The following is a 16,622-nucleotide window of genomic DNA, read 5'->3' as shown; positions in this document are numbered from 1 at the left end:
TGCACACTGTCCGGGAAAGGGGGTCAGGGGACATACTGGAGTGGGAGTTGATGAGGACATGTTTGACAGGGCAGAAATGACTTTTGGGGTCTTCACTGGACTGGGACACTGAACTTGGAGCTATGTAAGGGAGCTGAGACAGAGTGGTTTGTTTACATGGGGGAAGCCAGAGGGCATGTCTGGGTCAGACTGAGGTACCCACCTGGGCTGGGCTAAACAGCATCACCAACTGGGGGGAGGGGGAGGGGGAAGGGGTTCATGCAGGGCTGGGCCAGGCAGCAGCACCTGCCCACCAGGGGATAGGATGTGGCAGGCTGGGCTGCAGCACCCACCAGAACGCAAAAGAACCAGATCTGGGGGGCAGATTTTGTAGGGGAATTGTGGGCTAGCCTTGGTGGGACTGCAACACCCAGCTGGTCTACACGCTGAGCTAGGGGTGCTGACTGGCTGACCCAGGCTAGACCACAGAGCTGATATGACAGGAACCCACCTTTCACTTTTGGGGGCTTGGAGGGGGCTGGGAGGAGGCCAGGTAGGGTCAGGATGCAAGGCCTGCTGGCACACGCAAGGGCCAGGACTGAGGGCAGACCATGCCAAGCAGGGCTGCTTCCAGGGAAATTTGAGCCAAAGATCCACTGCCGGAGCAGGTCTGGAAGGAAAACTTGGGGGGCACTCTACTACTAGGTCACAGCTCCTCCCAGGGAGCATAAGAGCCAGGGCTGGAGGTGGGCCAGACCAGAGCACCTGCTGGCACGCACAAGAGCCAGCACAGGCAATGCCTGGCTGCAATATCTGCCAGCAGGGGCTCAGACTGCAGGCAGGCCGCCAGTCTAGCTCAAAGCACCGGTCAGCACACACAAAATTTGAGGCTGGGAATGGGCCTGGATGAAGAGCCCTGGGGACTCACCTGCTGGACTGCAGCTCCCACTAGTGAATGTGAGAGCCAGGGTTGTAGGTGAAACAGGTTGGGCTAGGATGCGGCATCTACCACGTACAGGAGAGCTGGGTCTGGGCATGGGCCAGTTGGGCTAGGTCACAGTACCTGCCAATGAGTGCTAAGACTAAGGGTCAGCAGCAGCACCCACCAGCACATGTAAGAGCCATTGCTGGGAGCGGGTTTGGTAGGGGAACATGGGGAACCCTACTAGGCCACAGCTTTCTCTGGTGAGTGTGAGAGCCAAGACAGGGTTCAATGTGTGCCAATCATCTGGGGAGTGAACTAGCAAACAGAAGGTATTTCTCTCATTCTTTCTGTACATCTATCTTTCCAATGAAAACAAATCTTAAAAAAAAATCACAAACGTCTGATAAACATAGGAAAATTAAAAAGGAATAAACTAGGCAGAAATAGTTCCTTTCATATGTGGGACTTTGATTCAGAGTAAATGAAAAAGAACCTTAATCATACAGGCAGAAAGCTGAGCAGACACTTCACAGAAGACACACAGATGATTACATAGGTATATGAGAAAACATCTAAAATTAGTCCCCGGGAAATCCAAATACAGCCACAACCTACCACATCAGAGTGGCTGAAGTTCAGAAGATGACCAACATAGAGTATGCCTAAGAACGAGCAGGCAGCAACTCTTCTCCACTGCTGCTGGCACAAATGGTCTGGAGAAGTTTGATAGTTTCTCATAAAAAAATACTTAACAAGTGCCCCAGCAATTCTATTGCCAGGTATTTACCAAAGAGAAATGACTTCATATCCATTTGACATATAAATGTTAACAGCTTTATTCTCAGTAATTACATGCTGGAAACAATGCGAATGTCCATCACAACATGTGACTGGATAAAGCTACCAAAACTTACAGCACTATGGGTGAACCTCAGATGATTCAATTTATGTAAGATTTTAGAACAAGAAAAACAAATGCATGGAGATGGCCTGGGAGTGAGGGCTCAGATGACGGCTGACTTGAAAGTAGCACGAGGAATTTTTTGGGATGATGGGAAATGTTTTGCATTCATTCATTCTTTTTTGGAAAGAGATTTACAGAGAGGGAGACAGAAAAAGATCTTCCATCTGCTGGCTCACTTCCCAGGTGGCAGAAATGGACAGAGCCGAGCTGATCTGAAGCCAGGAGCTTCTTCTGGGTCTCCCACGTGGGTGCAGGGTCCAATGCCTTGGGCTATCCTCACAGCACCCATATGAGATCCCAGCACATGCAACGTGAGGATTTAGCCACAAGCCTATCGCACTGGGATAGGTATTTTGATTAAGCTGATGAATATGCAGGTGGATTAAATTGTTAAAAACTCATCAAATTCTACTCAAAAGTTACTTTTTTGTAACTTACTAATAAACTTAAGACCATAATGGGACCAGAACTGTGGTTGGTGCAAGTTAAGCCACTGCCCACTATGCTGGCAGCCCACATGGGTGCCAGGTGAAGTCCCAACTGCTAAGCACTTCCAATTCAGCTTCTTGTGATGACCTGGGAAAGCAGCGCTCAAGTGCTTAGCCCTGGCACTCACTAGGATGAGCTAAGAACAACTTTTTAATCTTTAAATGGCAGGAGGTGAAAATCAATAGTATTTCATGACAGGTAAAAATAACATAAAATTCAAGGGTCTGAGTTTTATTGGCACACAGCCAAACCTACTTGACGACATGTTATTATCTTGGGCTGTTGGATGGCTCCATGGCATGCAAAGTCTGAGATATTTACTATCTGGCATTTTAAAGAAAAAGTCTGCCAACCTCTAGTATAGATAATCTGCTGCTCAAAACCCTTCAATCACTTTGCTGTTTTTAGGAAGAAGTCGATAACTTCCCAGGACCTACCAAGTTGTTCTTTTTTTTTTTTTTAATGTATTATTATTGGAAAGCAGGATATACAGAGAGGAGGAGAGATATGATTCACTCCCCAAGTGAGCCGCAACGGGCCAGTGCGCGCCGATCCGATGCCGGAAACCAGGAACCTCTTCCAGGTCTCCCACACGGGTGCAGGGTCCCAAAGGTTTGGGCCGTCCTCAACTGCTTTCCCAGGCCACAAGCAGGGAGCTGAATGGGAAGTGGAGCTGCCGGGATTAGAACCGGCGCCCATATGGGATCCCGGGGCGTTCAAGGCGAGGACTTGAGCCACTAGGCCACGCCGCCGGGCCCTACCAAGTGGTTCTTGACAGACACTTGCCAAGTCCCCACTCACATTCTACTCCCAATGATAGGTTTACGAGCTGAGGTACGCTCTACTGTCCTTGGACACGATTCTTCCAAGATGCTGAGGCAGTTTCTTGGAGGCAGTTATCCCAGCAGCTGTGTTTCAGTGATTCACACAGTGGATGGTTAAAGTGTCACATGTGTTGCCACTGCCGGAGTTTAAATCTCGGCTTTGCCACTTGTAATTTAAGTCACTTACCTTTTTGTAACTTGTCCTTATCTGTGAAATGGCATAAAAAGTACAGCACTCCCAACTGTGCTGATGAAACTTTTGAGCCACTATCAGTCAACACCTGCACAGCATTTAAAAGTGCACTCTATTAGTAAATGCTGGAAACACACCAATAATTACTACCAGTACTAAAGCATCAATTGTTTCCTGTGGTTTCCTCACTAGATTTAAGTTCCTTGAGGGCAACAATAGAAACTGTCTATAATGTATTCAAACATCTGACAAACATTTATTTGAATAGTGTGTAACACACCAAAACCCTCAATATATCCTCTTCAACCAAGAGTGTCATGAATTATTCTTGGGGGAAATGAATCTACACAGCTGAGGGAAGTCCCTGACTCTTCCCTCACAAGTACACACACAACTTCAGGAAAAGCTCAGAACTGGAAATGAAGAACCTCAACACATGACAGCCAGAACAAGGAATGCTCTACTGTAGCCTGCCCAGGTTCACAATCAACACAAATCAATGAAAAGCCCCAGGAAATTCACATGGGCCTCTCAAGCTATACTCACACAGCTGAGTTGTTTTTTTTTTTTTTTTCAGGAACACATACACAAAAGACCTATCTGCAGTGTGAATGTCTGTGATGATCCTTCTCTAGCAGCAATGTTTGATACTCTGATCCAAGATTTTTGCATTGCTTTCCTATATTCCTATATTGCAAAAGCAAATTTACAGGAGACAGAAAGATCATCTGTCCACTGGTTCACTCCTCAAGTGGTCAAAGGTCGGAGAAGAGCCAATTCGGAGCCAGGAGCCTCTCCCAGGTGTCCCACATGGGTGCAGGTCCCAAGGCTTTGGGCCATCCTGGACTGCTTTCCCAGGCCATAAGAAGGGAGCTGGATGGGAAGTGGAGCACCTGGGACACAAACCGGTGCCCATACGGGAGCCCAGCGGTGCAAGGTAAGAACTGAATCACTAGGCACCCTTGCAGAGTCCAGTGTCAGGTATTGTTGCCCTTGATGTACACAGGGTCATCTGAGCCAGGTCAGAAACTCCCCTTATCACAACGGAAGATCCCCTTATCACAATGGAAGATTTCCTACTACAAGGATTGGAACCTCCACAGTGCTTCCTTTCCTACTTGAACTCACATCTGAAAATTAGCCAAAGCTGAATTTTTGTCATTTATGTTTTTTATTTAATCACATAAAGCAGAGAACCTAATTAAAACTAAATTTAAAAATTTGAAAACCAGAGCAACAGAGACAAAGGGTGAAAGAGGTGGTGCTGAGGGCAAGGCATTCACAGCTTACTAAGCTATCGTGTAGTTTACATCCTGCAAAAAGCAAGATTATACATCTTATTAGAGTATCAAATTCTTTTTCAGAAGTTCCTAAACAGGTCCAGTAAGACCCCAGCATACCCACATGAACATCTGTTCAATTCACATTGCTCCACTTCCCACCCAGGGCCCTGCTAATGCTCTTGAGAAAGCAGTGGAGACAGCCCAAGCGCATGGCCTCGCACCACCTGGGAGACCTGTGTTGAGCTGTAAGCTGCTGACTCAGCCCTGGCGTACTCCCAACTATGAATGGAAGATCTCTCTCTCTCTCTAATGAAGGAAGGAAGATAAAGCCTAGTGGTTGAGGTGCCTGGTGCCCACATCACAACACCTGAGTTCAATTTCCAGTTTTGCCTCCTGATACCAGCTCCCCGCAAATGCAGATCCTGACACAGCACTTACGGCTCAAGTTCCTGAGCTCCTTCCAAGTTACCAATGTGGGAGGCCTGCACAGAATTCCCAGATCCCAACTCCAGCCCTGGTACAGCCTTCACTATTGTAGGCATTTAGGGAATAAATCAGAGGATAGGAGCTGTCTCAGAGAAATTAGAAGGGCACATCAATTCTATTCCTGTTAACATGCAAATGAAGGAAGCAGGGCACACTTAGCAATCAGTTTTATCAGCACCCTTAAATCACCCTGCTTTAACTAGCCCAGAGAGCACAATAAAAAAGGCTTCTAGCACTGCCTGTTCTAAACTAATATCAATTTAAAATTCCAAGGCTTTGCAGGAAATTCTTTTATCACATGCCCAATATACGTTTAAGAATATTAAAAGGACCTTTATGTTTGACAGTTACATTTCCAAATCAAGCAGTTCCTGTCCATACCTATTCAGAGCTACAGTTTGACTTCAAGATAGACCGTAAGTATTATAAGCACCAACTGCTAAGATAGTGTGGTACCACACAATAAACTAGAATTAAGAATAAAGGTTCAAAGTGATTACTAACGATTTCATAATGTTTTAAATTGCACAATCATGTCCAAGTTCAGTTCTGATTCATTGAAATAACTAAGTACAATCCACTCATGAATAATATCAAAGCTATTAACTCATCATTCTGAACCTTAAACTAAGAAAGTGTTCAACATTTGTGACTTCCACAACCACAAGCAGAGGTGGTCGCGTCTCACGTTGCTCGTTAATTTCATCCTGAGGCTTTCACGTTCAAACGACATTCTTAGTACATGGATGTTGATTTGCTGCCACCCTTGGAGATTTTCACTTAACGTTGTGTAACTTAACTAACATCACCAAATCCAAAAACATTCCACCCAAATAGCAACACAATCAGACATTAAGTCAACTGGCAGAGAGATATCTAACATTCAATCGTTTGGTAACTCACAATTTACTTTGCAGAAGAAATGCAAGGCCCTGGATAATCAAGTTCCTGACTACCTCCCCAGTTTAACATCCTATTTCCACCTCACTACGCTTCACAAGGATACTCCCTTCCTTTCTTCTTCTTCTTCTTTTTTTAAGATCTATTTTTTTTTTGAAAGGGAGATATACAGAGAGGAGACACAAAGAGAAAGATCTTGCACCGCTGGTTCACTTCCTAAGTGGCCAAAATGGCCAGAACTAAACTGATCTGAAACCAGGAGCTGTTTCAGGGTCTCCCACACTGGTGCAGGGTCCTAAGACAGCTATCCCAGAAGTGGAGCAATCAGTGTACAGCTATGGCGCCAAGTCCTCCTTCTGTTTTTTTTTATCAGCCAATTTCTTTCCTACCTCACCAGCCTTGTCTACTTAATGTTACAGAACTGGGCCTGTCCCAGCTGCTCCACTGCCCAGTCCCTGCCTTTGCAGCCATCTAGGGAGTGAACCAGCGAATTAAACACCTCTCTTCAGCCCAGTGTGATGGCTCAATTGGCCAAATCCTCACTTGTAAGCTCTGGGATCCCATATGGGCACTAGTTTGTGTCTCAGTTGCTCTACTTCCCATCCAGCTCCCTGCCTCTGGCCTGGGAAAGCAGTCGAAGATGGCCAAAGCCTTGGGACCCTGCACCCATGTGGGAGACCTGGAAGAAATTCCCACTCTGTATTGGCTCAGCACCAGCCACTGCAGCCATCCGGGGAGTAAACCAATGGATAGTATATCTTTCTGTTTCTCCTCCTCTCTGTAAATCTGCCTTTCCAGTAAAAACCAAACAAAACCTCTCTTTGTTTCTCCCTCCCTCTTTGTAACAGCCTTTCAATTAAATAAGCAAATCTTAATTAAAAAAAAAATACTAATATCTTCTTGAATATCATCAGGATGCAGTCACTTGCAATTCATGTTTGTACAATGGTAGTAGCAAAATCTTAGCACACCATAGTTTAACTGCTCAAATGTGGTCTGCAGGCATCTGGGGTCTCCCTGAAATTTTTTCAAGGGCTCAAGAAGTCAAAATTCCTTTCATAGCAATCCTAATATATTATTTGCCTTTTACACTGTGCACATTTGCACTTACAGACCAAACACAGTAAGCCATCTAACTTGGCACCGTTCGGCACGAAGCAAAACAGGAGGCTAGGAACTAAGCAGCAAGTGAGTTTCTTCACTCAGGTGCACTAAGTTTAAAAAACCAAAGCTATTTTCACTAACAATGTCCCTGTGAGAGCAGTAAAAATGATTCAATTTTTAAGAATTCTGACTGCTGGGCCAGGCGGTGTGGCCTAGCAGCTAAAGTCCTCGCCTTGAAAGCCCCGGGATCCCATATGGGCGCCGGTTCTAATCCCAGCTGCTCCACTTCCTATCCAGCTCCCTGCTTGTGGCCTGGAATAGCATTCGAGGATGGCCCAATACATTGGGACCCTGCACCAGCGTGGCAGACCCGGAAGAGGTTCCTGGTTCCCAGCTTTGGATCAGCGCAGCACCGGCCGTTGCGGCTCACTTGGGGAGTGAATTTTCGGACGGAAGATCTTCCTCTCTGTCTCTCCTCTCTGTATATCTGACTTTGTAATAAAAATAAATAAATCTTAGAATAAAAAAGAATTCTGACTGCTGAGAACATCTTTGTGTACTCTGCAGCGCAGAGTGACAGCTCTGTCTTGCATACAGGTCTGGCACTCACCCACCACCTCCCAGGTGCTGCAGCAGGGAGCTGCGTCCGAAGGCAAGAGGAATCGGGACTGGGGGCTGGCACTGCCACACGGGACGTGGGAATGCCAAGCCGTGCTTCCACCCCACTGTCACCACGTCCATGCCCAATATTCTTTATAAAAAAATAGTCCATTTACTTGAGAGGTAAAGAGACCAAAATCATCCCTAATGCTTGTAGCAATCAGAGATGAGCCAGGCTCCCAGATGGGTGGCAAGGCTCAGGTCACCTGAGACACAAGACCTCGGCCTTCAGGGCGCAGGCAGTGGAAAGCAGCTGGAACCTGTGATGTGGGATGTGAGCAATCACATGTCTCCTCCTTTTAATATTCCGTATGGTGAAACAAGACACGTGCGCATAGCTCCTTGGATCCATCATGAAGTATGATGGCTGCCTCCAAGGAAAGCACCTGTGCAACTGCTTTGAGAAATGGCCAGAGCTAGCCACTTTTATCATGGTCTGCACTTTCTCACTTGCAAAAATGACGGACAAACTATCAGACAAACTATCATGGGGTTCTAGCAGAGACTTTCTTATATATTAAAGAAATGAAATTGTGAAATTGTCTATTCAAGAAAAAACTGGCACATGCAGCTAAAAATAAAGTCTGACCCTCCTAAGAGGTAAGTGAGAATTTGGGAAAGCTTGCATCACTCCTAGGGGCTGGCACTCTGGGGTAGCGGGTTGGGCAATGGATCCAGCCCCAGCGCCTCCACTTCTGAGGCAGCATCCTGCTAATGCACACAGAGAGCAGCAGAGGATGGCCCAGGGGCTTTGGCGTGCCCCCAACACAGCAGGGTCAGACATGGCTCCCAGGTGTGGTCCTGCCCCACCCTGGCTAGGACAGCTGCCTGGGGAGGTCACCAGTAGGTGGAGGATTTCTCCTGTCCATCCCCTTCCTGTCATTCTGCCATTTGAAATAAAAACAAATCTTTTTTCTAAATGTGACTTTTAAATATTTGTACATTAAAATATGTGAATATGCAATGATCTACCTAACAGTGAATCAGCATTTTCCAAATAACACTATGAAGTCTTCACAGTATAAAGCAGGCAGCAGCATTTAATGTAACAAATTCAGGCAAACCCTTCAGCATGATTTCAGCATGGGAGGGCGTTTGGCCAGCAGGGCATCCCGCTTCCGACTCCACTTCCTGCTAATGCAGACCTCAGATGGCAGCAGGTGTCTGCCTCTCACACGAGTAGCCTGGACTGAGCTCCCAGCTGTGGGCTTCAGCTCAGCTCAGCCCAGCCCAACCCCGGCTGCTGTGGACACTCTGGGAAAGAACAGGCGGACTGGAGCATCTCTGCCTCTCTAGAAGCATAAATAAACAAACTTGAATATTTATCTCAAATGCAGAGAGAAAGATTTCCTATTCACTGGTTCACTGTCCTAATGGTTACATCAGCCAGGATGGAGCCAGACTGAACCCAAGAGCCAGGAACTCCATCTGGGCATCCCAAGTGGATGGCAAGGGGATCAAATATTTGGGCCACCTGCTGCTGCTTCCCAGATGCATCAGCAGAGTTGTAGCAGAAGCAGAGCTGCCAGGGCTTGAGCCAGTGCTGTGAATTGGGGCACTGGAGTAGGCAGCAGCTTACCCTGCTCCACCGAAACACTGGGCCCAAATGAAAATCTTAAAACCTATTAACTGGGCCCAGCGGCGTGGCCTAGCAGCTGAAGTCCTAGCCTTGAAAGCCCCGGGATCCCATATGGGCGCCGGTTCTAATCCCGGCAGCTCCACTTCCCATCCAGCTCCCTGCTTGTGGCCTGGGAAAGCAGTTGAGGATGGCCCAATGCATTGGGACACTGCACCCGCGTGGGAGACCTGGAAGAGGTTCCTGGTTCCTGGCTTCGGATTGGCACGCACTGGCCGGTTGTGGCTCACTTGGGGAGTGAATCATCGGACGGAAGAGCTTCCTCTCTGTCTCTCCTCCTCTGTGTATATCTGGCTGTAATAAAATGAATAAATCTTTTTAAAAAAAAAAACCAAGACGAAAATCTTAAAACCTATTAACTGGGCCTGGCGGCGTGGCCTACCGGCTAAAGTCCTCGCCTTGAACGCCCCAGGATCCGATATGGACGCCGGTTCTAATCCCGGCAGCTCCACTTCCCATACAGATCCCTGCTTGTGGCCTGGGAAAGCAGGAGAGGACGGCCCAAAGCACTGGGACCCTGCACCCGCATGGGAGACCCGGAAGAGGTTCCTGGTTTCCGGCATCGGATCGGCGCGCACTGGCCCGTTGCGGCTCACTTTGCGGAGTGAAACATCGGATGGAAGATCTTCCTCTCTGTCTCTCCTCCTCTCTGTATATCCCCCTTTCCAATAATAATAAAATCTTTAAAAAAAAAAACCTATTAACTTATGGGGTTTCAGGGAGAATCAAAGGACATCTATTTTGCCGAAAAGCTATTAAGGTATTCTACCCCTTTCCAACTACACACCTGTGTGAAGCTGGATTTTCATCTTGTATTTCATTAAATAACACAAATTCAGAAGCAAATGAGGCTGCGGGTATTTTGAAAATCAGACATTTCCTGATACAGCAGGGGTTAGGGTTGGGACACAGTGGGTAAAATTGCCAATGGAAATGATGGCATCCCATATGGGAGTGCCGATTTGAATCGTTATCTAATCTACTTCTGATCCAGTTTCTTGCTAATGTGCCTGGGAAAGCAAGAGTATGACAGTCTAAGCACTTGGGCCCAGCCATCAATGCAGGAGACCTGGACGGCACTTCTGGCCTGCAGCCCAGCTGTTGGGGCCATGTGGGAGTGAACCAGCAGATGGGAAAAATGGGAGATGGATCTCTCTCTAACTTTCAAATAAGTAAATGAATACATCTTAAGAAAAAAAGCAATGATTTTGGGCCCGGCGAGATAGCGTAGCAGTTAAGGTCCTCGCCTTGAACGCGCTGGGATCCCATATGGGTGCTGGCTTTAGTCCAGATAGCTCCACTTCCCATCCAGCTCCCTGCTTGTGGCCTGGGAAAGCAGTCAAGGACAGGCCAAAGCCTTGGGACCCTGCATCCGCGTGGGAAAGCCAGAAAGAAGTTCCTGGTTGCCAAGCAGCCCAGCTCTGTTCGTTGCGGCCACTTGGGGAGTGAACCAGTGTATGGAGGATTTTTCTCTCTGTATTTCCTTCTCTTTGTAAATCTGCCTTTCCAATAAAAATAAATCATAAAAAAAAATAAAGGTAAAGGCCTCACAAACTGACTATGAAACTACAGTACTATAATCAATGCTGTGAGCGACTGGTACTCCAGGGAGACAGACTGAAGGGTAGGAAGAGTCCCTACATGAACCTACGTCAAGCTCATGGTCACTATGTTTCCCACAAAGAACAGTCTTTGTAATGAAAGGGGCTCATATAGCCAGCCTGATCTCCATAAGCAAAAGAACAAAGGGACAGCCCTCCCCTCCCTCGCCCCACAAGCAGAAAGAACTCAAAGCTGATCATAAACCCTACATAAGGGCCCGATGTATAAAATGTCTGCAAGAAAACATACTCGTATAATCTCAGATTATGTTTTAGTTGCTTAAATTTTTCTTCAAAAATAAATAAATAAACCTGACCTCAAAATTAAAAGTTGTTCCAAAGAACACCACTAAAAATAACACACAAATGAGAGGAAATTTACAAATAATAAACAACGGGGCTTCACAAGCACCGAGGCTGGAAAGCAATGCTTTCAACAATGCTGAAGAAGACACGCAAAAATTAAAACCATCAACTGTTGTCAGTGGGAATGTGAAATGAGCCCACTGCTGTGGGAGCCAATGCTACAGCATAGTGGGGTGAGCCGACGCCAGGGAGGACAGCGCCGCCTAGTCAGCACCCTATTAACGCGTCAGCTCAGGAGACCACATGGAACCCTAGGCTTACTCCTGGCTTCCATTTAGCTAGTTATCTGAGAAGTGAACAAAGCAGATGGAAGACCTCTTTGTCTTTTTCCTAACTCTCCCTTTCAAATGAAATCAACCTGAAAAAAGAAAAAAGGCTCAACTGCTTTGGGAAACGGTCTGATTGTTCCTCAACCCAACAATTTCACTCCTAGCAATATTCAAGGGAAACGGAAATCCACGTCCTCATGGAAGCGTGAGCAAGAATGCTTGTAATGATTCATAACAGCCAAAAAGTAGAAGTCACCCAATATCCAACTGGCAAATACATTAAAAAAATGTGGCACACTCACATAGCAGAATATTACTCAGTCATAAACAGGAACAAAATAACGACGCCACATGCCACATCATGGATGAAACTGGAAACCATTTCACCAAGGCAAAACCACCCAGCACAAACGATCACATAAACGTGACTCCCTTTACATAAAACATCCAGTATCAGTCAATGCAAATAAACAGAAAATCCAGGAGTGGCTGCCAGAGGCTGAGGAGAAAGGAAAAGACTGGGCAGTGGGCTCCTTCCTGGGCAGGGTTTCTTCGGGGATGGCGGTCGGTACGGATAAGGTTGTGATGGAAATTAAAGTAGCATTTAGCCATGGAAAGTCCTAATGACAAAGCTCCAATCGCACCCCATGGCATTCTAGCAAGATAGCAATTCGGGTACTTTCACTGAACTGCCTTTCACTAAACCGCACAATTGTTTCATTTCCCCTTATAGTCTTCCAGATTCCTATGTTGTCATCCTCTTATCAACCCCATGTAAGAGGTACAAACTCCTGATGATTATAGTCTAATGGGAAACTGTTTGTGAAATTCCAGAGAAAGATGTACTAGACTGAAGATAATTTGGGGACACTACACCTTCAGTTCAGTTGGATTTACTGACCCCTATGAGGGAGCAAATTGTGGAATGGGAATGAGTTGGTGCATCTGGCCACCACTGGAGCAACGCAAGGCACTCCTTCAAAGTCAGACTGAGTTACAGGGGCTGCGGGCTTAAAAGCTTCAATATTGTAAATAACAAGACAAAATACGGGGGGAGGGGGGAAGGGTGGGGAAATAACGAATAACAAGATAAAATGGGTGGTGGTGGTAAGGGTGGGGGTTGTTGCATAAACTATCCGAGTATTCTCCAGATTTTTATCATTTTTTTTTCCAAAAACCCTCCAAAATTTCAAAACCAAGTGTTACAACAGTGTTAATGCTACACTGTATAATAACCAGTTCCATAATAATTAAGTAATAATAATTAAGTCACAATGCCACGTATTCTGAACCAGAATGAAATATTTAACCAAGAGAACATTTTAAAAAGCGTGGCTGTTAGTTTAGCCATTCCCTGCAACCCTTTAGTCCCAGTCAACGACAACAGCTTAGTGTGACAAAACATTAGACACATCTAATCAAACTTCTCAAGTACAACACCGTTTGCAGACAGACAGGTTAGGATGACCAAAAGCGGGAACACTGAAGAACTGTGGCAAGAGTGACCAGTGGGCACAACCATGGTGGCAGAAGGTCAGCCTTCCTCCTGACAAAGACCCCACCAACTACCAAACAGTCTGGCTCATAATAAAGGTAAACCTGCCACTGGAAACAGTCGAACTTCTGTACTTTCATCCCGCCGCGCTGTAGAAAATGGAGTAGACTGCGGTCACAGAACGCATCCAGGGCACAGAAAACCAGGGACCGAGGTTCCTCCGCACCCCCACGGACGCCAAGTTAGCAGTGTCAGTCAAACGGTGCTCAAACTCTAGACCTGCTCACTGAAACCGGAATCACCGTTTCTAAACTGTCAAGGAGCAAATAAAGCCGTAATCCGCAGGCCTTTTCCTTGGCCTGAAATCAGGTAACCCAGGTGATGGTCACTCTCTCCTCCCTTAGTTACCACTGCCTATCTCGTCAGAGGGCACTCAGCAGCCAGGGCCTGCCCCGGACCCTCTCTTCCAGGTGCCAAGGAACCCCAGAGAAGGCAGCCAATAAAGGCCAGCTGGCAGGTTCACAGCGGCACCTGCCAGAAAGCCTGCTGCCGGGTTCCTCCAGGGCTGTCACCAGCCAGCTTCAGCGGGGGCTGCAGCGCCCCGGACCCCGAGAATGGGACGGATGAGGGAGCGCGCCACAGCTGGTTCTGGGTCAGGGCACACAGCCCCTGGCACCGGCGGTGGGAAGCGGGGGAGTCCGAGGGCACACACACGCAGGGAAACAAACCATGAGCCTGTTCACTCCAGTCCCGATCCCCAGCCCGACCGCCAAGTCCCAGCATTGCCACTCCTTTTCGGACACTCCAGGCGCCAGCCCCCCAAGCCCCAGCAAAGCAGCCACGGCCAGAAACACTTTCACGTGTGGGTCATCCTTTTGAGGGAGAAAAAAAAGCGACTTTCGAAGGACTCCGACAGCCTGAATACAGGTTCCCGACCTTACTATTATATTTTTTTTCATTACGAAAAATAGGGCACTGAGAGATGAGAAAATGCTCTCTCCCTATTTTGGCCCCGGGCAGGATGTGCAGCACTTTCAGGCTCTCAGGAAGGGGGAGGGGGCGACCCTGGGTCTCGGCGGTGGGAAACTCGCCCTCGGCACCCCTCAGCGCAACTCTGGCTCTGTTTTAGACGCTGAACTTCACCGAGGGGCGCAGGTTTCCTTTGTCAAGATCCCACCAGGTGATTTTGAGGCGGTGGGGGTGACGGGAGGCTGCGGCTGCAGGTGGACCGAGACAGGTGCGAGGTCCACCTGGGACGGGCGGTCCTGGCCGCTCCCGCAGCCGCCTTCCCCCGCCCCAGACCCGGCTTGGGGGGGCTCCCCGCCCCCCAGACAGCTCCGGCCGCACCTCCTCCCGGCCCAGCGCGGTCGCCGCCCCGACCGCTGCCGCCGCCACCTCTGCTCAAAATGGTGGTTACGAAACGCGGCGGCCGCCCGTTCTGGCTCCCGCCCGGGCCGCCCGGCACATGGCCGCGCCGCCTCTAAAAACTTGGTCGGCTCGGCCATGAGCCGGGCCGAGGTCCTCCCCCGCCGAGCGTCGCGGGCCCACTTACCCACAGACCGGTAGCCCAGGATCGCGATCTTCCGGGACTTGGACTGCGGCATCTTGGCGGCCTCCTCAGCCCCGGCCCAACCACATCCACCGCGGCGGCGACGCTTCCCGCGGCGGCTGCTTCTGCTGCTTCTGCTGCGGGCGATCGGCGGAGGCCGCGCCGGGCGACAGCGGCATACAGGGCAGGCCCGGCGGCGGCGGCGGGCGCGGCTGCTCGCGTTCGTTCGCTCGTTCGTTCGCTCGCTCGCGCGCTCCAACCGCCCGGAACCGACCGTGCGACACCGCCCCTCCCCCCACAACACGCCCACGTGACCGCGCGCCGCGGCTGGCCCCCTTTCCCGGGGCCCGCGTCAGCGCCGCTCCTCCCGCCGCCGCCGCCCCACGGAGGGCGCGCACGACGCGTCGCGACCACGCTGTACTTTAAAGGGAAAAAAAGGGCAACGCCGACAGGCTCCCGGAAAAGTCAGGACTCAAAACTCGCTGCGTCATGACCCTCCCACCTCCTTCCGCCGCCGCTTTTTAATTACGCCAATTCTCTCCGGGCGTTGATTGGGCGTTTTCCGCCCGCCCGCGCGATGACGCAGCGGAAACTCCGTTTCTCATTGGGGGAAGGCAACGAGGAGGCGGGTCCAGAGGCGGGTCGACGCGCCCGGGGTGCTAAAAATACATCTCTGCGGAGCTGCGGCGTCGGGGCGCCGGGGCGCCGGCGGGGTTCGAAGGCTTCGAATTGGCGACGGGCGGGCAGTGGGCGGAGAAACTGACGATATCGCCGCAGCTATTGGCCAAAGGCAGCGCGGGGCGGGGCGAGTGGCGGGAAGCGCCGTGATTGGAGGAACGGGGAGCCCTGTGGCGGACCTGCTCTCGCGGAGCCCTAAAAAGGCTCGAGGTGCGTGGCGGTGGCGGGTTGTGTGTGGGTTGTCGGTTGCCAGAGGTTTGGTTCGTGCTTCATCCTTTTTTTCCCCCTTTTAGTAGTGTAACTGTATTAGCGTTTCCAATTCTGGGTCTGGGGGTGTAGGTGTTGATTAATTGTCACCCGTGGCTTAAGGACTGTGGGAAGAATGGAAGCCACGTTAATTCAAAATGTCAGGAATTTCATTAAAGCCGGTGCGAGCCTCGCGGGTTCTGGTGTGACATCCTGTGACACGAGGGCCCGCGGCTTGGCTCACGGAGGATGGCGCCTGTGCCCACGCGGTGGCTGGTTCCTGAGGAAAACGTGGAATTCGGTCACACTCAAGAACGTGGGGGAGGACAGGAAAGCTTGCCGGGTGGACTGCCGCTCCTGTCTCCCGAACATTGGCGTTATTTTCAGCAAAAATGTCCGTGGACAAGAGTCACTTATCTCAGAGGGGGGTCTAGTTGGGGCAGCTCAGTGGAGCGCTGAAAGGCAAATCAACTGGGAAGGCCTCAAGCCTCGAAATAAAGGAGGAAACACTGGAGAAAGTGAGGGTGCTGTTGAAGACTTCAGCCACATCAGCAGGTGCCCCGACAGCCGTCCAAACCTGCCCCCGTTCCCTGGCCAAGGCTGCAGATACTGAGAGCTGATGAGACAGCCCTGTTTCCCTACGAAGGTGGGCTGGGCAGAAACAGGAGGAAACTTGGAGGCGCCCTGGGCTGCTGATTGAAGATCTCGTGTTGAGTTGGAACACTAGGCCTAAGCCGGTGCCCCCCCAAAACTCCTCCCCGCCCCCCAAAACTCGGGAAGGTATACATTTGCATCCTTAGCGTTCTGCAGGTTGACATCTCAAAGACGACCAACTTTAAAATATCTTCGAAATGCTATGGTTTGTCTTAGTGAAAATATACACTGTATTTAATGTTTAAGAATCTATTAAAAGAGCTTTTTTTGGAATTTATTTGAAAGGTAGAGAGACAGGTCTCTTTTGACCACTGATTAGCT

At 49.2% G+C, this 16,622-nt stretch overlaps 1 protein-coding gene across 1 annotated transcript in view; it reads right to left on the bottom strand.

The window, feature by feature from the left end:
- RHEB (Ras homolog, mTORC1 binding) overlaps positions 1–15,347 on the bottom strand; it is a 41,857-nt gene extending 26,510 nt beyond the window's left edge. The window contains exon 1 of the mRNA XM_004594398.3: positions 14,727–15,347. Coding sequence (XP_004594455.1) covers positions 14,727–14,778 — 52 coding nt within the window. The 5' untranslated portion in view covers positions 14,779–15,347. The remainder of the gene's footprint in view (positions 1–14,726) is intronic.
- Positions 15,348–16,622: the final 1,275 nt, after the last annotated feature.

Source organism: Ochotona princeps, chromosome 25, assembly GCF_030435755.1.
Source record: "Ochotona princeps isolate mOchPri1 chromosome 25, mOchPri1.hap1, whole genome shotgun sequence".
NCBI lineage: Eukaryota > Metazoa > Chordata > Mammalia > Lagomorpha > Ochotonidae > Ochotona > Ochotona princeps.
Note: the sequence above shows the minus strand (reverse complement) of the source record. Positions and strands in the feature narration are given on the sequence as shown.